Consider the following 23324-nt stretch of genomic DNA (forward strand, 5'->3'; position numbering starts at 1 on the left):
AAAGGAAAAGATAAAACTTAGTTTTATTATTGAGGAGAGGATTCAGCATTAATCTCACGGTTAATATGAGAGAATAAGAAGGTGGCACTGTTTTCTAAGGGCTTTTTTCAAGGTTTCATGAGTACAGTCGAATATTTTCGATTTCATTATCTAAAATTTTTTATCAAAAGAAGAAATTATGGTAAAATAAACCTCTAAATCACCTTGATACCAAAATATTTTTGTCTTGATGAAAATGGTATATTCATCTTAAATTTTCTTTTTGTTTCTATTTATAAGAACATGAGTTTGAGTACGAAGGAGAAGACGCAACGTAATTCTAGCATTAAATATGAGCATCCAAAAAAAATATTTTTTTTTAGGCTTTTTACTTTAGAAGCTTCAGCGTAAAATCAAATATGTTTGGCCGTATATTATCAAAACTTGATTTCGACAGGAGAAATGAAGGTCAAAGAATAACCCCGGGTTGAATTGATAAAGGAATATTGTCTCGTTTAACTGAAAACATTTCATATTCTTTTTTACGTTTCGTTTTTTTGTTCTTTTTGTTAATGTTTGTGTAGTACAATTGTGAGTATTGAGACTGGTACAATCAGCTGATACAAGACTAGTAATGGACTCTCGACTTAGACTAGTAATAAAATAGACTTATAGGCTGATTCGCTGGTACGAGACATATAAATCCACCAAATAAATTAAAAGCAGATCTACATCGAGAATACAGTCTCATCCCATCCGAATTTCACATTAACGCTATTAATTAAGGTTTATTTTCGATATTTTGATACTTTTTCGTTTTAATCAAACAGTTCGTGGTAACGAACTGTAGTAAGGAGCGACCAGGCTCAATAGTAACCAAAACTCTAAAAAATTGAATTTTGATATCAATAGCTACATCAAAAGAATCGCAATTTAATGCTGATTTCAAATATATAAATTTCATCAAAGTTACGAGCCTGAGAAAATTTACCTTATTTAGGAAAATAGGGGGAAACACCCCCCTAAAAGTCGTAGTATCTTAACGAAAAGAACACCATCAGATTCAGCGTATCAGAGAACACTACTGTAGAAGTTTCAAGCTCCTATCTACAAAAATGTGGAATTTTGTATTTTTTGCCAGAAGACAAATCACGGGTGCGTGTTTATTTGTTTTTTTGTTTTTTTGTTTGTTTTTTTCCCAGGGGTCATCATATCGACCAAGTGGTCCTAGAATGTCGCAAGAGGGCTAATTCTAACGGAAATGAAAAGTTCTAGTGCTCCAGTCTGTAATTTCTCTTTGAGTGTCCCGGTTGTCATTTATATTCCCTGTGTCCCGGCTTTTAGTTTTCTTTTTCTCCTTTATTTTTCAGTTTTTCTTCTTTTTTTAGTTTCTTTTTCTTTTTCAGTTTTTAGTTTTATTAGTCTTTTTATTAGTTTTTAGTTTTTTTTCTTTTTAGTTTTTTGTAGTTTTTACCTTTTTCTTTAGTTTTTTTTTAGTTTGTTCTTCTTTTTTAGCTTTTAGTTTTTTACCTTTTTTTGTTTTTTTTTTAGTTTTTTAGCTTTTTTAGTTTTTTTAGTATTCTCTTTTTATTTTTTTTGTAGTTTTTACCTTTTTTAGTTTTTTTCTTCTTTTGTATTAATGCTAATGCCAAGGTTCAAACCTGGAGCCTCTCGGACCTAGAACCTGAAACATAACGCTTTACCAACTCAGCTACTTCGGCTTGAATACACTCGTTTTGAGCAGCTTCCTCGGGTGTTGACATTGTAGGTTCTTCAGTCATTTTACAATTAGATATTTCTCTTTCAACGATCTTCTTATAATTAAAAATTTGTCTTTGAACGATATTCTTAAATACCTGTGTCCTGGTCGTCATTTATTTTCCCTGTGTCCCGGTCGTCATTTGTGTCCCGGTATCCCAGTCTGTAATTTCTCTTTGAGTGTCCCGATCGTCATTTATATTCCCTCTGTCCCGGTCGTCCTTTGTGTCCCGGTCTGTAATTTCTCTTTGAGTGTTTTTTCTTTCTAGTTTTTTTTAGTTTTTTACCTTATTCTTTTTTCAGTTTTCTTTTTCTTCTTTATTTTTCAGCGTCACTATGAAATACATATCGCCGAACCTTTGTTTTTTTTTTAACTAAAATCTGGTAGGCATTGATGACCTTATCCAAGTCAAAATCCCAAACCCAATCATCATCGCTATCATTTTCAGTTTTGATATGTTTTGACTCTCGCTGTACAGGTGGATTTTCATCTAACTGCGCGGTTTTGCGTTCTTTAGCCGCAAGCCTGTTTTCTTGCTGTTCTTTTGATTCCTCGGCACGCTTTCTTTTCTTACTTTCTCTATCAGCCGCAAGTCTTTTGGCATAGACTCTTTGAGCAGCTTCCTCTTCTGTTGCCATTGTAGGTTCTTCAGTCATTTTACAATTAAACATTTTTCCGTCCACGATCTTCTTACAATTAAAAATTTGTCTTCGAACGATTTTCTTAAATACTTTTAGCCTTCTTTTTTCACTTTCTCTTTTAGCAGCAAGTCCGGTTTCGCGTTGCTCTTGTGATTCCTCGGCACGCTTTCTTTTCTTACTTTCTCTATCAGCAGCAAGTTTTTTGGCATAGACTCTTTGAGCAGCTTCCTCGGCTGTTGACATTGTAGGTTCTTCAGTCATTTTACAATTAAACATTTTTCCGTGAACGAATGTCATACCTTACCTTAGACCTTAGATCCACCTGTGCCGCCAGAGGCACCCAGGGCATCCACGAAGAGCCGCCAGTCATCCCGCATGTGCGCCGCTGCCCAAACATCTTCCCACTGGGGCTGGATCATCGTGTGGATGTTCGACAAATCCCGTTGGTAGGTGCGATGCAGCGTGTTCTTGGGTCTACCTCGCCTGCGATTTCTCTGGGGTTGCCACTCTAGGATCAGCCTAGGGATCCTGTCTTCCTTCATACGGATCACGTGCCCAAGGTAACGCCATCTACGTTGCCGGATGACGTCTGTGACCCTGGGCTGGCCTGAGATAGAGCGGACTATCTGGTTTGTGACGTGATCCCTCCAGTCGATGTTCAGGATCCTCCGAAGGCAGTTGTTTTCGAAGGCTAGGATCCGTCTTTCTTGTTGCTGATTCAACTTCCAGCACTCACTGCTGTAGAGAAGTGCAGAAAGGGCGTTGCTATTAAATAGTCTCAATTTCAGCTTCAGGGAATACTTTTTCGATCGCCATACTGGCTTTAGTCGGTTAAAAGCTCCACTGGCTTGCCCAATCCTCTGCTGCACTTCTCGCTCACTTGATCCTGAGTTCTCCACAGTATTGCCAAGGTACCTGAACTCCACGACCTGCTCGATGGTTGAATCTCCGCATTTCATGTCCAGAGGGGAATCGGTTGTTGCCATACTCTTTGTCTTCTCCGTGTTGATCTTGAGTCCAAGTCGGCTAGCATTTTCACGGATAGTATTAAGAAGATCCTGGAGTTTGGCCTTGTTCCTCTCCATCAAGGCAATATCGTCAGCAAAATACAGGTCGGCTAGCTTTTTGGCTTCTCCAATTTGGATGCCAAATCCTGTACAATCACGAAGTACGTAATCAATAACGAGGACAAAGAGTAACGGAGAAAGGACACAACCTGTTTTACGCCGGACTTGATATGGAAATATCTGGTGTTCCCATCTTGGGTCCGAACACAGCATTCTGTTTTTTCATACAATGCAACAATTAGGGACACTATTTTTTCGGGGATTCCATAGTACCGCAGGATTTTCCAAAGCGAGTCTCGGTCGATGGAGTCGAACGCTTTTTCAAAGTCCACGAAAATCAGGTACATTTTTGTCTCCATTCATTGGACTCCTCGATCATCATTCGTAGCACATAGATGAGGTCAGTGCAGGAACGGGACGGCCGGAAGCCATGCTGTTCGTCACGCAAGTGACTATCGAGGGCTGTCTGAATGCGCCGGAGAATAATCTGTGCGAAGAGTTTACCCGGAGTCGAAATGAGACTAATGCCCCTCCAGTTGTCACATTTTATCGCGTCACCTTTCTTAAAAAGTTTGATGAGCGTACTTTTTGTCCAATCATCAGGTACTTTCTCAGACTTCCAAATGCTAGCAAAGAGTGTCAGCCACACAGACACACAGACAACTTATATTTATATATATATATATATATATATATATATATATATATATATATATATATATATATATATATATATATATATGTATTATATGTGTATATATATATGTATGTATATATATATATATATATATATATATATATATATATATATATATATATATATATATATATATATATATATATATATATATATATATATATATATATATATATACATATATATATTCTGTGGTAGCCACAAAACTTGGCTGGGTAGAGAATTCAATGTGGCGAAACCCTATAGGCAAGTGTATTCTCCTGATGAGCCCTTGTGTTGGGTCGTTGCCTCTGAATTATTTGTCTTTATTGTTTCTATCAAGGAGGCACACTCGTGCCTCTATAAAGAGGCGACACACGACAATGTTAAGCGATCTTCGGTTCCAGTGGTCGCAGAGGGATGGGGAGGGATGCATTTCGTAGCCCGAGCTCCAACTAAGAAACCTGCAAAATTTCATCCCCCTCCAACTTTTCCTTCATAGGGAAAATCTGGCCGAAAGTTTCGACTCGTCAACCCCAGCCCCCCTTTAACGTTGTCCGATCGGGCTGAAATTCACAAGTTAAGGTCCCCTAGGGCCCAGGAGCTTATCCGCGAAATTTCAGCTCGATCCGATAACTCTTTCCCTGTTTTCCAGAAACCGTGGATAGCCACTTAAAATTCATTTACTTTTTTTTTCTAGACGCCTACAGGTCACATCCGACATCGGATCTGGGCGTACGAAGACTCATTCGATGCGGAATTCTCCGAGTAATTTTCCTGGAAAGTTTCATAGGAAAATCTTAACCCCCCGAAAGTTTCGACCCTCCAACCCCCTCCCCCTTTTAACGTTGTCCGATCAGGCTAAAATTCACAAGTTAAGGTCCCCTACGGCCCAGGAGCTTATCCGCGAAATTTCAGCTCGATCCGATAACTCCTTCCCTGTTTTCCAGAAACCACGCATTAGCTATTAATTAACGGATTTCTCTCAATAAGAGCCCATGTTAATTTGAAATTTTAAAAATTTATTGAGAAGTTATATTTACACACATGCAAGTTGTTAGCTCACTTGGTAGAGCGTGAGACTTTTAATCCTCGGGTCAAGGGTTCAAGTCCCTTACGGGCGGTTTTTTTTCACAACATCAAAAAAATTTTGATAACACCTGGACAGCTTATCATTTGAGAGATAACAGAATATTAGCTTCTTATGAGCAAAAGAAACATTTCGGTCATTCTATCGATTTTTTTTCTATTTTATACAATGATTTAAAAGCGGGGGGGGGTTTCCTCTCCTAATTCCTGTACGAGGAGTACAGGAATTATTAAATTACATCCACCATGGATTGTAGAAAAACGTACAGAATAAATATGAAAAAAAACTTCGTTTTCTTAAAGAGTTAAAGAGGCTGCGTCCCAAAGTCGAACCTTAAAACGCACAGGAATTAGAAGAGGCAGTTGGGGGCTGCCGCCCCCCAAACCCCCAGCTTTTAAAGACTCTTTTGTACAGGTTTTTTGTTTTTTTGCTAACCCCCCACTCTTGGCTTGGGAAAGGCCCTCTTTTAATTAAAAAAACATTGAAATGAATGAATAATGGAATAACTTCGAAAAATGTTAAACACAAGAGGACAGGAGAACCATTGCGCCGAAACTAGTAATTAGTAACAATGAAGTCCCCCCACAAAAAAAAAACCTGTACAAAAGAGTCTTTAAAAGCTGGGGGTTTGGGGGGCGGCAGCCCCCAACTGCCTCTTCTAATTCCTGTACGTTTTAAGGTTTGACTTTGGGACGCAGCCTCTTTAACTCTTTAAGAAAACGAAGTTTTTTTTCATATTATTGTTGGTAAATGACGACTTACGACATGACTGCCTGTCCATGAATTATTCTTTATGGTTTATTGTGTATGGCTATGCTGTTTGACCTATGTGATTGTATGGATGAGTAGGTTTAAGGCCTCATTCAAGTGCTGGTCTATATTAGTCACTAATTTAGGAAAACAGTTTTCCTTTTCTCCTTCTGTCTCTTTCATGTGTTTTATGTTTTTTTTTTTTTTTTTTTTTTTTTTTTTTTTTTTTTTTTTATGTGTTTGTGCTGTTGCATTGGTGATTTCTCTTTTCATGATGTAGTAATGGTTATTGGGAAGTGTACAGATGTTTTCAGGGGGTTTTATTTTGTTTGGGGGTGGGGCTGAGGAGAGGGGGCTATGTTGGAGGATCTTTCCTTGAAGGAATCTGTCATGGGGGATGAAAAATTTAATGAAAAGGGCGCAGGATTCTCTAGCATTACTATAAGAAAACAAAGAAAAGTAAACATGAAAACTTTTTTTCAAATGAAAGGAAGAAGTAGCATTGAAACTTAAAACGAACAGAGATTATTACGCATATGAGGGGTTCTAAAAATACTTTAGCATAAAGAGCGAGGTATTTAGGAGGAGAGAAATACCTTGCTCTTTATGCTAAAGTATTTTTAGTAACTTCAACTATTTATTCTACGGCCTTTCTGATTCAGGGGTCATTCTTAAAGAATTGGGAGAAAAGTTAAGATTTAGTGTAAAGAGCGAGGTATTAACGAGGGTACAAACCCCCTCGTATACATAATAAAAATATAAGGTTATGAAAGCTTGTTACGTAAGTTAATTCTTAAGTTACGTATATTGTTTACTAATAAAAACGTTCGTTAAAAATTAAAAGTTCTAGTAGCCTTTTTAAGTAACCGAAAAGTTGGAGGGCAACTAGGCCTCCTTCTCCACCCCTTATTTCTCAAAATCGTCTGATCAAAACTAAGAGAAAGCCATTTAGCGAAAAAAAAGAATTAATATACAAATTTCATTTTAATAATTTATGTGCGGAGAGCCAAAACCAAACATGCATTATTTCAAAAACGTTCAGAAATTAAATAAAAAAAAACTGATTTTTTAGCTGAAAGTAAGGAGCAACATTAAAACTTAAAACGAACAGAAATTACTCCGTATATGAAATGGGTTGTCCTCTCCGCAATCCCTCGCTCTTTACGCTAAAGTTTGACTTTTTGCCACAATTCTACTTTTTAAAACAATTAAAAGCTTTAGCGTAAAGAGCGAGGGATTGCGGAGGGGATAACCCATTTCATATACGGAGTAATTTCTGTTCGTTTTAAGTTTTAATGTCACTCCTTACTTTCAGCTAAAAAAATCAGTTTTTTTTATTTAATCTTAATGTCAAAATTAGCATTTTATTTGGAAAGAATAGGAAAAAATAAAGCACACATAAATTGACAAAGTGATGTATTTTTTAAACTACTTACTCGTGTGAGGTGTGTAAAAGCTCTGCATTTAAACTCTCTTTCAGTTTCACAAGCTTTTTGACATTCGCTTTCTGTACCAGTTCGCACTGGTCGGTCAGGATACAGAGTACTTCTGCCATTCAGTGGTTGTCCGTATTTACATTCATACCTCTCTATAAAAAGAACAGAAAAACTATGAATTGATTATTTCAATAAAACTACTTATTAGCCACTGGTTTTTTCCTTGTAGCCCATAGGTTTATTTAGCGGCTAGTTTTTATTGTTTTAAAAAGTAGAACTGTGACAACTTAAGAGTCAAACTTTAGCGTAAAGAGTGGGACGTTGAGGGGGGGACAGCCCCTTTCATATACGGAATAATTTCTGCTCGTTTTAAATTTTAATGTCGCTCCTTTCTTTTAGTTGAAAAATTTGTTGTTTTTTTGTCTTTAATTATATAATGAGACGTATTTAAATAAAACAAAAAAGATAATAGAGACAATCCAGGGACGAAATTAAAAACTTATGGATCGAAAGATAGGAAAAAACTTATACTTTTATGTAGGATAACACATAATTTTATGTACTCCTAAAAATAATCCTCGTTAAATCGATTTGGACAAAAGCTAAAATACAAATACTCCGTATTAATATACATGAATTGAGTTTTACAACGAGCATCAATAATTTCATGTTTTTTCACACCTGGTATTTTTCAGGGCATGTCCAATTTTCATTCTTCCACCGATTTTCTTCAGGGAACTTAATCGACACCTCTTGCTTACTGGCAACACTCGTCAAAACTCCAAATGAATATGATGCTACAAACACTACACATTGTGAAATTATTTTGAATTCTAATGACTTTTCATTTTTGGCTCCATAAAAGAGTGGGGCTCCTTAGATAATCTCTGCCTCAGATTACTCTCAAGTCTAGATCATCCCATAGCACTTAATCACTTTCTCTTAACATTAGTATAAAGTTTCAAGGAAAATGACAAACAATTTTTTAGAATCAAAACTTCTGGGAAAACCTATTTAGTCTTATTATTTCAAGGCGACTCGTTTTTTTGTCACTATTCTTTTGTTTTGATTCAATTTCGTTCAATATTTGTATATAAACAAAACTTTTAAAATTTTAAATTACAATTTTTAAACCAATCTGATTAGCTTTCAAGAAAGTACAAAAGACATTTCAGACTTTTGTGGGTTTTGACAGGTTTCATTCCAACTCCATTTCATGATAAATCTGTTTGTTTTAAGTTTGACTTCAAAATTTATCTTAAATTCCGTTAGTTTGACATGTTATTTCTTCGTCATTTTGGCTTGTTATAAGATTAACTGATTATCTTACTTAATGTCTTCTCGTACTGAGTTTTGGTATCGCTCTTTACTTTTCTTTAAATAGCTTCTTAAATACTTAAATTTCAGAAGTGGAACTATAACTCTTATAACCCATCAAGTCTGATTGTAGCTTCAACAAATCCTACTGGCAGAGTATGTAATGACAAAAGTTTAGGGAGCTTCCTCTTGCGTCTGAGGATTCCAACATTCGTTGTCTGTTGCTCTTTGAGGCACTCTAGGGCTGCGGGAGTTATGTCATTGCCGGGGAGACACTTTTTGAACCTTTCAGTTATTTTGAACATAATGGTCATCTCAAATTTTGATTAAATAGCTCAGGTGTTACGAAGGGGATTGCAAAAACTGGCAGAGATGGGAGGGTCCGGTTTCACTACAGTCTCTTTTGACTCTTAAAAACGGCACAAGAGCTTTTAATTTCCAATCAAATGAGACTTCTTCTAAGTTTCTATTGTCACTTCTTTCATACGAAGTGGCCGCGAAAAAGTAATAATAATGCATGAAAGGCATGTGGGGCTCTTTACTTGGCCAGCGGTATACCGTTGTCTCTGAATCCATGAGAACCTGCAGCTGTCAAATTCCTCGTCTAAACGACACTTGTTGTTAAGTCAATATTTAGCCAGTCCTTAAAATAAATCTTTCTTTATTTGTGTAAGGTAAAATCTCCATCTTCATTCCATCTTCGTATCGACATACGCCATCAATCACTTCTGAAAGGATTCGAAAAATACCACTTGTTGCTAAAAGCTTGTCTCAGAGAGAATATAAGAATTTCTTTTTTTTTCGGTGATGAAAGCTTTTTCTTCTAAGAAGCACATTAAGATGATAATAGAAAACTGTAGGAGCTTTTAAGTAAATTGCATACTATCATATCACAAAAATTAATTTCAACTTTAAGGTTTTCATGGAGATTGGAAGGTCCAACTCTTCTAAACATTTTTTTTAATTTATGAATCTTTTGTCAAACAATACAAGCAAACCAGCTACCTAACAGAAACATTTGTAAATAGTCGAAGAGCTTAATTGCAAAATAAAAAATAGTACAAATGAATTATACTCATCGCAGTTAACTGCTATGGAACTAGCACTTAAAAAAGCAAGAATTTGGAGACGAAAAGAAAATTGTAAAGCAAACAACCCAGACTTAACAACAGACAGAAATAAAATCAAACATTGATTGATAATATTAGGGAAAATTCTTATCCAGAATTAATTGGTTGTCCCCCATTCCATGAATCCCTACGCAGTATCACGGAAGACTGGCTTTCAGTGAACCATCAACGAACCTTAGCGGAGACAGGTTACCCACGTGTCCTTGCTCAACGGATGCCAGGGACCTCTAAGGAGCCCTGTGTAGATTTTGTAACTTAAGGATTCGTCTTAATGTTATTTAATTGAGTTCCCGTGTTACGGCATGACATAAGACTTAAAGACTCTTACAACATATATTTTCGTAATTTTAGTTAGAATTTTTTTCTCGATAAGTTTCTTATAAAGACATATTTCTTTTTTCTTTGTTTTATATTTAAAAGAGGGCAGCTGTTGGTCATATAGCCGATATATTAGTAAAATCCTCGTTATCTTCCTTTATTGTGTACGCGCTATATTTTGAAAAACACATTACAAATTAATTTTAGTATTGAAATTTTTCCACGGGAGGAGGGGGATAACTTTCTGGTAATCACGAAGAAATGCTCTGACGTCAATAAAAATTAATTTCACAATGCTGAAATCCATTTACCTGAGGACATAATTTCAAATGATAATTAGTCGAAGAAGTATTTGGATATTTTGGGGTCGTATTTGGATTTATCATTGCCTAGTGAATCAAAATTATGATAAACCAAATGAAAATGTTATTCTACTGGCACTGACATAAAAAGTCAGTAATATTAATGCTAAGATCGTCGATCGTCTCCCTGGAGAATGCAAATCGTTCAAGTCATGATACTGTGAAGGAATAACAAAAAGGAGGTACTGAATCTACCCCTAATTTTCTAATTTGAACTAAATTACTGATTTACCGTCCCATGAATCAAAACTAAAGAAAAATATGCCAATTATGAAAATCCATAATTCAGGAATTTTGGAGGGTATGTGCAATGGAATACACCTGATTGTTACAAAATTAAGAAACCGTTTCTATACTAAAAGAAAAAGGTAATCCAAATTAAAATAGAAGGGTCACTCGGGGTTTAGTTGGGACAATTGATTAAGGAAAATCGTTGTACTCTTACGATGGCGATCGACTATAAACAGATGTACAGTTGCTTTTTGGCAAAATTAAAAAAGAAATTGGATTTTAGAATGCTAAAATAGATCAATGATATCATATCCAACCACATTCAAGCGCCAAAACTGTCGAACAACGTTCAAAGAGCTCTTAATAAGTGACTAGTTGTTTACCACTTGTGGTGAAATAATACAAGAAGCAATTCTTTTCTTGGTTATAAGGCATGAAAGAAAATTGACATTATGTTAAGGGTATACCGTATATACTATCCTCTCTTTCAGCCTATTGCAAAAAATCAATCGGTAAAACCGACAAGCATATCTGTAAAGTTAATCCTCCCCCCCCCCTAAAATGTATTACTAATGATGCCTCTGGTCTTTAAATATCAAGCAAAATGTCACACAGGAAATTTTAAGAAAACTAAGAAAAAAGGGCTTTTTTTCAGGTATGATGCCTTCCCCACCCCCTTAAAAGCAAGATAAAATTAATTAACGTACCTGTGACACATTGATTTTCGAGGTAATCTGTGTACTTGGCAAATTTGAAACTACTTGGTTCAGTTTGCCGATCTTCATTACTTAAATAGCAGTCCCGGTTCATGTTATCATACGATGCAGATCTGAAAAAAAGAATTGATTTTCGTTAGTGAGTTTTTAGTAACTTAAATGTAATATATTTTATATGGTCTTATTTTTACTACAGCTAACGCAAATTCGTTTTTTTTTCAAATGCAACACTTGTGGCTCCTTCAACAACTATTATCTGCCACAAGTCCTGGTAATTTCCTTGTTTGATTTCCAGCTTTGATGTATTTGTTGTATCTTCATTTGAATGTTTTAAGTGAGAAATTTTGGGAGATTTTCTCTGCTATGAGGCGATTCAGGCGGCAGCAAATTATCGCATGAGGCTCATTATCAGGTATTCATGACAGGGTGTACCCTGCTCAAGGTAGTCCTAGCGGACTGGGTTTAGACGAGTTGCCTTTAAAGTCTTCGCTCTTTTAGAAACGAGCAATCGGAATGACCACATCAGTTTAAAATTAAGGTTTCATAAAGGTGATCGGTGAGCTGCTCGATTTTGAGCTTGTTGGAGAGTACCGATATGTCATTAGAGGCTTCTTTAAAAAGATAGCATGGACATTCCATGACTGGCCATATGCACGGTGTGGAAGAAGGCAAGATGGACTTTTCGCAGTAGAGTCATTTGCATCTTCAGATAAAGAAGAAGTTTAACGGCGATTCGTCTAGGCGTTGTATTGATTACGCACACCTGTTTGGTATGTAATAGGAGACTGTTTGCCTATATAAATATTATCGAAGATGACTTAATCTAGCGTGACTGGTTAGATTTATTGAGGACGATGCAATCTCACTTCACTTAATATGCTAGAGCTCACGGGCCGCTAGAAAAGTGGGGAGCCCCGGTTGTAACTGAGGATGACGCAAACGTAGATACTACATAAATCTTATACGAATTTTTTCTTCAAGACATTCTTTAGGCAATTTTCAAGACTTTTCCAGACATTTCATGACCTTTTTGGTTTCTGTTTTCTTTGAGACGCTTTCCAAGACGTTTTAAGACATTTCAAGATATTTTTCGGACATTTTTTTCAAAACTTTTTCAAACCGTTTCATGACATTTCAAGATTTTTTCAAGACATTTTATTTCAAGAAGTTTTTCAGAAGGTTTCAAAACATTTCAAGACGTCTTTCTTAAAGACATTTTAAGACGTTTTTTACGAATTTTTTCTTTAATGAGTTTTTCAAGATTTTTCAAGACGTTTGATATTGCAAGGCACTTTTAAGATATTTTTCTTGGACGTTTTTCCAGAATTTTTTTCAAGATTTTTTTTTTGTTCAATTTTTCTGCACCAAGTTTTTTCTTCGAGATATTTTTCTTGGAGATTTTTTTCTTTTTTCAAGATTTTTTCCTCGGGGAACCCTTATAATCTGTCATCAAAAGCTTTTGTCTGCTGTAGAAATCGAACAAAAGACCAGAGACTTCCCTAATGGAATGCTGCCTTAGATACCTGAGCCAACAAGTCATTCCTACTATTATATCCTATGAAATAAATTGTACGTAATGGTTTGATCCCGAATACACGCTAGTATCAAACAATGTTATTGTTTAATTTGATTATTAATCTATTGGCGAACCTGTTAAAAAAGTAACAGTTTAGGAGAATATTATGGAAGCGGCAACACTGTAGATATTGATCATGTTCTCAGCATATTTTAAATAATGGATTCTTTTGCTTTATTGGAATTTGAGCCCAATAGCAGTGATGAAAAGAAAAGAAGAGTTTTCTTGGGGCTAGAATATGGTGCACCTTCTTATACGGTCAATAGCCTGTCTTTTCCTCTTCGCTACACAGAATCTTACAGTTATATTAGGGGCAATCTTCAACAGGTGCATCTAATGTCTAAATATGTATATAGGCTACAAGATGCCTTAATTACAACAGAGAAATACATTGAAGATTTGTTGTGGGACAAAAATCTAAAAGATGAAGACAAAGACTTTTATTGTAAATATAAGGTATATTAATAAAAAAAATTAATAAACAGCTTTAAAGCACTTTACTCTTAGGGCACTGAAATAAATATTGTACATTTAGGAAAGAGATACTTTCAACTATAAGGTCATTCAACCGAGGACTGACTACATAATTGTTGAGAAATTCACTGTAACTTTAGCCATAGAGTCGAAAAATAGTACTTTATGAAAACCATAGCTTTTAATCGATAAATCTTGTACTCGCTTCTAATTTGGTCTGACAAGCTTTGCATTTTGACGTGAACAAGCATGAGCCGTGTAACGTATGCAACATTTTCTTGGATAAACCTTTTCCTTACCCCCTTCAACAACTGGTTTTATATATTTTTCCCTGTAAAATTAAAACGTTCTAGAACATATGGAACAGCACTTTCTAAGTACAAGGCAACCCCTCCTTCCATTTTAGATATGGCTCTTAAGTTTTAACATTGCTCTTTACTTGTAGTAAATATTTGATCTATTTCAATAACTTTTCATCTTTAATTTTATATTTTTTATTGTTAAAAAGGGCATAGAATTTAAAACATATTCTTGAATGAACCTTATCCTTATTTGCAGTGATTTTGTAATAATTGACTGCAAGGTAACACCCTGTGGCATCCGTCTTTATAACTTAAGCGATTTCTGACGCTTGTATATCCCAATATTTGTTTCTAACAGTGGAAACATACCATTTCATTGTTAGATCGCGATACTCGATGGAAATTCCCAGACAGCGACGCTCTATAAATGGCCTGTGACACCCTCTGGCACACGCTATCATTTTTGTTGGCATTTTTAACCATTTTTTCTACAAAAATATCCCTATATACTGAAATTTATCTTTAAACTTAAAGGAAAGTTCCCAATAGTGTTTTTTCTGATGACTCGTGCCAATTCGAGCCATCCTGGTATTATGCAGCTACCCTTTGGAACCATTTGGCACACCCTATGATTTCTAAGGCATTTTCGACCATTTTCTACAGAATTGCCCTGCCCTATAAACTGAAATGGACCATTTGTTTTTATTTTAACAGAGGAACTTTCTACTTCATTTTTAATACATGATAGTCCAAGGCAGTTGACACCACCGTCGCACTCTTTAGTTGGCTCGTTGCACCCTATGGCACCCTCTAACGTTTTAAAATATTTTCAGACATTTTTCAACGAAAATGTCTCTATAGACTAAAATTAGTCGTTTAAACTAAAAGGAATATACCAAATAGCGTTTCTTCTGATAAGTCGCGGTAGTTCACGCCATTGTGGCGTTATGTGGCTGTCTTGTGGCACCCTGTGGAACACCCCATCATTTGTAAGGCATTTTCAACCATTTTCCTACAAAAACAGTCCTATAAACTAAAATTGGTTTTTGTTTTTATTTAAAAGGGGACTTTCCATTTCAGTTTTAGAACGTGATAGTCCAAAGCAGTTCACGCTACCGTGGTACCCTTTCTCTGGCCCGTGGAGCCCTCTGGTGCAATTTATCATTCCTAAAACATTCTTAGCCATTTTTTTTATAAAAATAATCCTCTAAATTAAAAAAGTATTGTTTTTATTTGAACAGTGGGACTTTCCAATTCATTGTTAGAATGTGATAACCCAAGGCAGTTCAAACCCCCTTCTTCTTATTTTCTTTGATTAAAAAAAAAACTTCCCTTTATTGTTAAAAAGACATAAAATTTAAAACATTTTCTTGAATAACCCTATTTCTTATTTCCATCAACCAGTGGTATATTGAATTTTCCCCAGTAAAATTAAAAACCTTCTACAACATACAAAAATTATCTTTCAAGAAAGAGACAGAGAGAGAAAAAACGCACACACAAACACTCAGAGTCAGTCGTGCGAGCACACAAAGACACAAACAAAGACAAAACATACACAAAGACATATTGGCAGCTACAATGACACGGAGAGAGAGGGAAAAACAAGTAAACACACACACACAAACACACAGAGTCAGACACATGAACACACAAAATTGACTCGGAGGCAAGAAACACAAAGAAACACGCACAGTCAGACACAAATGCACTGATAGAGAGAGAGAGAGAGAGAGAGAGAGAGAGAGAGAGAGAGAGAGAGAGAGAGAGAGAGAGAGACGAAACAAATACAAAAACAAAGAGTCAGACACACTAATAAACAAATACAGACAAAGAGAGAAACAAAGAGAATTCAATACACAGGCAAAGAGACAGAGAAAGAGAGACAACAACACGTAAAAATACGCAACGTCAGACACAAAAATAACACAAAAACAGACATAGAGACAGGCCAATACACAGTCAGGCACACGGGCATGGAGAGAGAGAGAGAGAGAGAAAAGAAACCTACACAAACAAGCTTAGTCAGACACAAGAACAAGGACGGACAGAGAGACAAAAACTCACAGATGGCACACAGAACACACAAAGACAGAGACAGGCAAACACAAAGTCAGGAACACAGGCACGGAGAGAGAGAGAGAGAGAGAGAGACGAAACACACGCAACTACACAGAATCAGCCAAACAAACACACAAAGACAGATACAGAAAAAGCCAAAGAAACAGTCAGACACACAGGCTTGGAGAGAGAGAAAGACAAAAACCCACACAAACACACAGAGTCAGACGCACAGAGACAGACACAGGCTTAGGCTAACACACCTTTAGACACACATGCATGGAGGGAGAGGTAGAGAGAAAACACACACACAAACACACACAGTCAGACGCCCAAACACACAAAGACGGACAGATAGACTGACAAACACACAGTCAGACACCAAGACAAGGAGAGAGACAAACAGAAACACAAACACAAAGAGTCAGACACATAAACATACAAAGATAGACACAGAGATAGGCAAAACCACAGTTAAACACATAGTCAGCCAGGGAGAGAGACAAAATTGCACACACAAATATACAGAGTCAGACGCACAAAAACACAAGGACAGACACGGAAGCAGGTAAAATCACAGTCACACAAACAGGTACTGAGAGAGATACAGTCGGTAATCGAACAGACAAACACAAAGAATCAGAAAAATAAAAACTCAAAAGACGGACACAGAAACATAAAAACACACAGTAAGATACACAGGCAAGGAGAGAGAGAAAGAGAGAGAGGGAGAGAGAGAGAAAGAGAGAGAGAAAAAACACACAGAGTATGACACAGGCATAGAGAGAGAGAAGAAAGCAGACACACAGAGTCAGACAAACGAACCCACACAGACAGATGCAGAGACCAAAACACACACACACAAACACAGAGCAGGCAAACACATTGTCAGATGCACAGGTACTGAGAGAGAGAGAGAGACAAAAACACGCACAAACAAAAAGTCAGACATGCAAGAACACAAAGAGGGATGAAGAGACATGCAAACACACAGGTACCGAGAGCAAGAGACAACAATACAATCACAAAAAAAAGAGTACAGTAATGTATACCGTATACAGTGTGTACATAGTAATGCACACAGGCATGGAGAGAGAAAGACAAAACACACACACAACACTCTAACACACAAAGACTGACACATATACCAAAATACCCACACAAATAGACGCAAAAAGACACACTAGAGATAAAAATAAACACAGCCACACAAAGTCTGACAAACAGGGAGAGAGGGAGAGAAATTCAAATACACACACACACAAACACACAGAGTCAGACTCACCAACACATAAGGACAAACACAGAGACAAAAGCACACACAAAGACAAAGAGCCAGACACACAGACACAGAGAGACAGACAAAAACAAAATAGAAAAAACAGCATAAGGGATTTCCAATGATGGGCTGATTTAAAGATAGGTTCATTTAAGTTTACTTGGCATGGCATGCACCATGCTAGATGAACTTGAATGGCCCATTTTTCTTCGTATTTGAACTGTCTTTTTCTGTTTTTTTTTCTTGCGTGAGTTTGTTTGCTTGTGTGTGGATATTAAAACGTCGGAGTACGCTTAAGCGATGGAGACATGTGGCAAACTGTCCCATCATTCAGCCATTTCTTACAAAATCACTGGATTTAAGGAGAAGGATAATTCAAGAAAATGTTTCAGATTCTATGCCGTTTTTAGCAATACGGAAATATGAAATTAAAGACGAAAAGATAACTATATAGGTCGAATGCTTTACCAAAAGTAAGGAGTGATGATAAGGCTTAAGAGCCGTATCTGAAATGCAAGGAGGGGGTCACCCTGTTTTTAGATTCTAATTTCTGTATGTTTTAGAAGGTTTTAATTTACAGGGGAAAATATATAAAAACCAGTGGTTGAACAGAATAAGGAAAAGGACTATTCAAAAAAATGTTGATTACTTTATTTGGCTTTTACTCGTTTTCGTCGGAATAAAAACGTTCTCAGACCAAATAAGATGCAAGTGCAATATTTATCGATTTAAATATATTGTTTTCACGGAGTACTATATTTATGATGATTTGGCTATACTTAAAGTGAATTTCTTAGCATTTATGTACACAATCATCGATTGAATTGCTTTATTGTTCAAAATATACCTTTCCAGGTTTATAACGTTGATTTAAGCGTCCTAAGAAAAAAAGTAATTTTAAATTGTTTGTGAATTTGTTTATTAAGGAAACTTATAAATACAATAGAAGTCTTTGCCTTCATCTTAGATTTCTTGTCCCACGATGAATCTGCAATATATGTAACTGCCGCAATTAAGGGATCTTGTAGCCTATGTACATCTTTAGATATTAGGTACACACATTCAAAATTGTTTCAAATATAACGGTAAAATTATTTGTAGTGAAGAGGAAAGGCATCATATTGATCGTAGAAAAAGTTGTAGTATATCCTAACCATAAAGGTACTCTTAGTTTCGTTTTACCACTAATAGCGGGTGCAACTTCCAATAGATGAAAAGTATCCACTATTAAAAATACACTAAGAACAAGATTAATATCCAAAATGTTGCTTCTTTGACAATATTCCCCTAAACTATTATTTAACAAACAGGTGTGCGCAATAGATCAATAATCGATAACATTGTCGGGTGCTAGCGTGCACTCCAGACCAAACCGTTGAATAGAATTTATTTCGAAGAACATCATGTTAGGAATGATTTGTTGGTTCAGGTGTTTAAGGCAGTATTCCATTGGGGAAATCTCTGATCTTACGTTCGATTCGTAGGGCGGACAAAAATCTTTGATGATGGATTATAGAGGATTCCGAGGAAAAAGTCTTGAAGAAAATTTCTTGAAGAAAAAAAAATCTTGACGAAAATAAATAGCTCGAAGAAGAAAACAACGTCTTGAAGAAAAAAAACTTTGAAAAAAAACATAAAGAAAATTTTTTTGAAACTTCTTGAAGAAAAATTTATTTAATAACCTCTTGAAATGTGCTGAAACATCTTAAAATGTCTTGAAGAAAATGTCTTAAAAACGGTCTTGAAATATTCTGGACCGTCTCGAAAAACATTTTGAAGAAAAATGTCTTTAAAAAGTCTTGAAATTTTTTTAAACGTATTGGCTAACTTCTTGAAGAAAAAAGTCTTAAAAACGTCTTGAAAAATGTCTTGAAGAAAAGTGGCTTTAAAAACGTCATAAAATGTCTTGAAACGTCTTGAAAATGTCTTGAAGAATGTCTACAAGAAAACATTTACAGAAGTATTACCCAGATGTTCGTCATCCTCAGTTGCAACCGGGGTTCCCCACTTGATTAGCAGCCCGTAAGCTCTAACGAAACAAGTCAGGAGACATTACGTCATCTTCAACAAATTTAACAAGTCACACGAGACTATGTCATTTTCAATACGATTTACATAGGTAAATAGTCTCTCACTGCGTAACAAACAGGAGCGCATTATCAATACAAGTGTCTTGAGGGAATCGCCGTTAAACTTCCTCATGATTAAAGGTGAAGAAGAAGAGAGTAGCAGCAATGTGTGTCTTTAAACAAATCTATGCCTCCCTACTCCTAGCTTTCTCGATTAGGAGGGACACATTTTTCTGAGGTGTTCAGACCACTTGATATCTTAAGAAAAGTGGACTCCAAGAAGGCGTAATGTATATAGTCTTTTTTACCACTCCTTTAAAGATGAAGTCATGAAGAGCCTTCACACTTCATGCCTTTCAAACGAGAAGGTCTATTATTTTTGATGCATTTAAAGAGAATTTGACAAGCCATGCATCTACCTAAATCTAACCTTTTCCAAATTGGCCAGTTTTTTTTAGTTTTAGGGGATTTTGTCTTCAGGGGATTACAGAGATCTTTCTCGTCGTATTGCCATAAAGAGGTTTTATTGAAAGACTACCGAAGGGTTGTTTATAAACTCCAGGAAACGAGTTTGCCTATTAATGATACTTTCTGGCATTCTAGATAACACTAGATGTTCTTTTGAACACCTCGTAATGATCGTTGACAAAGAAAGAGAGCGGTTCAAATGGCCGACAATCAACACCTTATGCAATCATTTTAAAAAGAAGGCCCTCGAGCTATACACGCTGAAAAGCTTTTTCTGTGTCAAAGGAGAGAAGAAGAACGTCATATCATTGAGACAGGAGCTAAATCCGCTTTGGTACTGCATAACAAGACAATCTAACCTTGATCACCTTATACGAAAACCGTGTTGTAGGTCAGCCAATGACCGATGTGACTCAATGAACTGACAAAAGACTTATTTATAACACTCTCACAAACTTTACCAACACACCATAGGAGGCGTATTGGGGGATAAGATCATATGCTAGTTGAGCCGTGATCCGTCTTTGGGACAGGAATAATGGGACCAATTTTGCACAGCTTCAGGAATGATCTTGTGGCAAAGCATTTGTGAAACGAGGAGGCAAGAGAGCCGGCAGATTCGGTGGCATACTTTTTGGACGAGACTGGTGATCGGGCCAGGACCTCTAGCTTTGGTGATGCCCATTAGACTGAGCATTCTTAATACCTGATTACTAGTTATATTTACACAGAGAAAACTTGCGTCATCAAGTTGAAAGACCTTCAAAAAAGGCTTTAACAATAGCATCTGTCTTTTCTTGGTGAAAAAGCAGCATCAGCTTTTCGAAACCATGCAACAGAAGTGAAGAAGGTTTAGATAGTAGTAGACTTTGTTTGAAAAGCCTCCACGACAATTTTGTGAGGACTTGTTTTAGTTTATTTGGAAACTGCACTTGTAATCAAACCCTAGCTTGGCGCCTAATTTTTCCTTATTCATTCAGAGCTCAAATAAAAGCATTCCAACCTTCATCTGAAGTAGTTTAACGCCATTTCTTGCTAGCCTTTTTTCTAACTTTAGTTGCCTTTCTACAACCGCCATTGTACATTGTACCACAGTTTGTGGTAACGAATTGCAAGTAAGGAGTGACTCGACTCAGTAGTAAACGAAACTCTAAAAAACTGAATTTGGATATTAATATATACATCACAAGAATAAGATTGTTATGCTGATTCCAAATACAGACAACTCATTAAGCTAGGCGGTCCCCATTCAAATTTCGGAGCCTGACAAAATTTGCCTGATTTGTAAATATGTGGGGGCACCCCCAAACCATCAATTAACCTTACTGAAAGTGACAACACCAGATTAAGCGCACTTGAGAACCCTATTGTAGAAGTTTCAAGCTAATAATACAAATACGTGAAATTTTGCTCTATTTGCCAGAAGGCAGATCATGGATGCCTGTTCATTTGTCTTTGTTGTTGTTTTTCCCAGGGGTGATCGTATTGAAACAATGGTCCTAGAATATCGGGAGAGGGCTCATTCTAATGGAAATTTAGAAGTTCTAGTGCCCTCTTTAAGTGACAAAAAATAATGAAGGGCAACTGCCCCCCCCCCTACAGCGCCCATTTATTTCCCAAAGTTATCAGATCAAAATTTTGAGATCGCCATTTTGTTCAGTATAGTTTAAAGATCAAATAAGTATTTCTTTAGGGGTAAAATAGCCACCACGGTCCGTAGGGAGAGGCCTAAAAGATATAAAAATGCCAATTGGTTACGTATAGCATTTGTGTTGCCCCCTCCTCAGTACCTTGCTCTTTACGCTAAAGTTTGACTGTTTGTCCCAATTTTTTAAGAACGGCTACTGAAACACAGTTTAATTAAAAACGGAAGCTTTTTTAACAGTGCTAACAGCTTTAACGTAAAGAGCAAGGTATTGAAGAGGGGCAACTGGTCATTTACGGAATAATTTCTGTTCCGTTTTGAGTTTTAGTGTTGCTCTTTACTTTTAGTCAAAAAATGTTAATCCTGAAAAGAAACCTGTAGCGTCTTCGTTGAGACCAATTGCTCAATAGCCTCTCTAATTGCTTTTTCATAGAGTGATGCTGCCTTATTTGGGTCTCCTTTTGCAAACTTACTCTTCGCCTTTGTCAAAAAGCAGTTTTATAATACACCCTGATCTACGTGGTTGTACAGCTTTACGATCCACTCTTACTTTATGGGTGGAAATATTTTAACACTTCCAAGAGCTACAATCGCCACATGGTTGCGCCAGGAAAAGGATAGCTTTCAGCAGTTAAAGAGTCTGAATGGTCAGTCAAGAAAAGTTCAAGCTGGGAGGATCTACGAGGACCGACTTAGTGCCGAATTCAACACGCTGGTGTGGACCACAAGCAAGATTTAGGTCTATCAGTGCTTTTTTCCGCACCAGCCGTAAGACTCTTCATATTGTATCTAAAATTAATACTATAATAAAATATTAGTAAAAAATAATAAAAAATAATAATAAAAATACTATATTCTCCAATACAGAATCAAGAAAAATGTTGCTAAAAGCTCCATTAAATTTAGTGTTATTACAAAAAAAAAAAAATAATCCACTCTTTATTGTTAGAATTCACTAAAATGCCTGGCATTTCCTTCTCTACGAAAATACCGATTAAATGGGCGATCTCTGGGATAGGAGAGTATATATAAATAAATATGGAATAAAAGTTAACGTAAAATAATCTAGTGCGAGTGGGTAATTCTTTTAACTGAAAAAAAAGCGTGCGAAACAAGTATAATGTTACTTTTCTGTTTTCTGAACTTCTCATTTACAAGATTTGCTGTACTAGCTATAGTTTGTGAGAAAAGATCAAAAGATAAATTCAATAGTAATAAGAAAAAAAGATTTAAAAAATACTTTTTTGGTTTTATTAATTAATATCAAAGAACTGTGAAAATCCTAGCAAAATTCTCTTTTAAAGATTCAAAAAATTAATTAAGCCAACTTCTGTGGTGCCCGCTAAAATTAGTCCTTCGATACCCTTTGGGATCTAATATAAAGAAAAGAGCTTTCCGATTCCGGCACCCAGGAAAGTTAATTTAACAAAAATGCAAGAAATAGCTCGTTAATTTCAGCATATAGATAATATAGTTAAATAATACAATCGTACAGCACAGGGTAACTGTTCATAAGTTTAAAGCCAATCAGAGTAAACAAAATCTACCAAACGTTCGGGCACCGAGCTAGTAGTGGGGATGGTGTGGAAGAGGTGACATATCCTGTTTTGAAATGATACAGCTGAAAAACCTTTATTTGTTTCCGGTTCAAAGAAAGTACAAAACATTCACCTTTATGCTGCAGAGTTTTGAGGGCCCAGGGACTTGGGTCCTCAAAACTCATTTAGAGGGACCAAGGACACATTTCAGTCCTTCAATCGAACTGGATGGAAATCCTTGCAGGATTCCGGTTCAACCAAGATGGAACCTCCGCACCTTTATCCTTTAACGTTTACAGTGAGAGTGGGGGCACGAAGTTGGGTACTCCTTCTCTTTATTTTCAAAGATCGAAAACTCTTGCATGATTAATATACAGACAATATGCAATAAAACTACATTCATCTTTAACAGTTTTCTTTGCAATGTGTGTCTCAACAGT

The 23324-nt window shown here is 36.3% G+C and overlaps 1 protein-coding gene across 3 annotated transcripts in view; it reads right to left on the reverse strand.

Annotated features, from left to right (window-relative positions):
* LOC136028245 (uncharacterized) overlaps positions 1 to 23324 on the reverse strand; it is a 306509-nt gene that overhangs the window by 98370 nt on the left and 184815 nt on the right. For all 3 annotated transcript variants that reach the window (XM_065705985.1, XM_065705977.1, XM_065705994.1), the window contains exons 17-18: positions 11464 to 11585; positions 7399 to 7550 (exon numbers count right to left, since the gene is read on the reverse strand). In XM_065705985.1, the coding sequence (XP_065562057.1) occupies positions 7399 to 7550; positions 11464 to 11585 (274 nt within the window). The remainder of the gene's footprint in view (positions 1 to 7398; positions 7551 to 11463; positions 11586 to 23324) is intronic.

The sequence above is a fragment of the Artemia franciscana genome, chromosome 1, assembly GCF_032884065.1.
Source record: "Artemia franciscana chromosome 1, ASM3288406v1, whole genome shotgun sequence".
In the NCBI taxonomy this organism is placed as follows: domain Eukaryota; kingdom Metazoa; phylum Arthropoda; class Branchiopoda; order Anostraca; family Artemiidae; genus Artemia; species Artemia franciscana.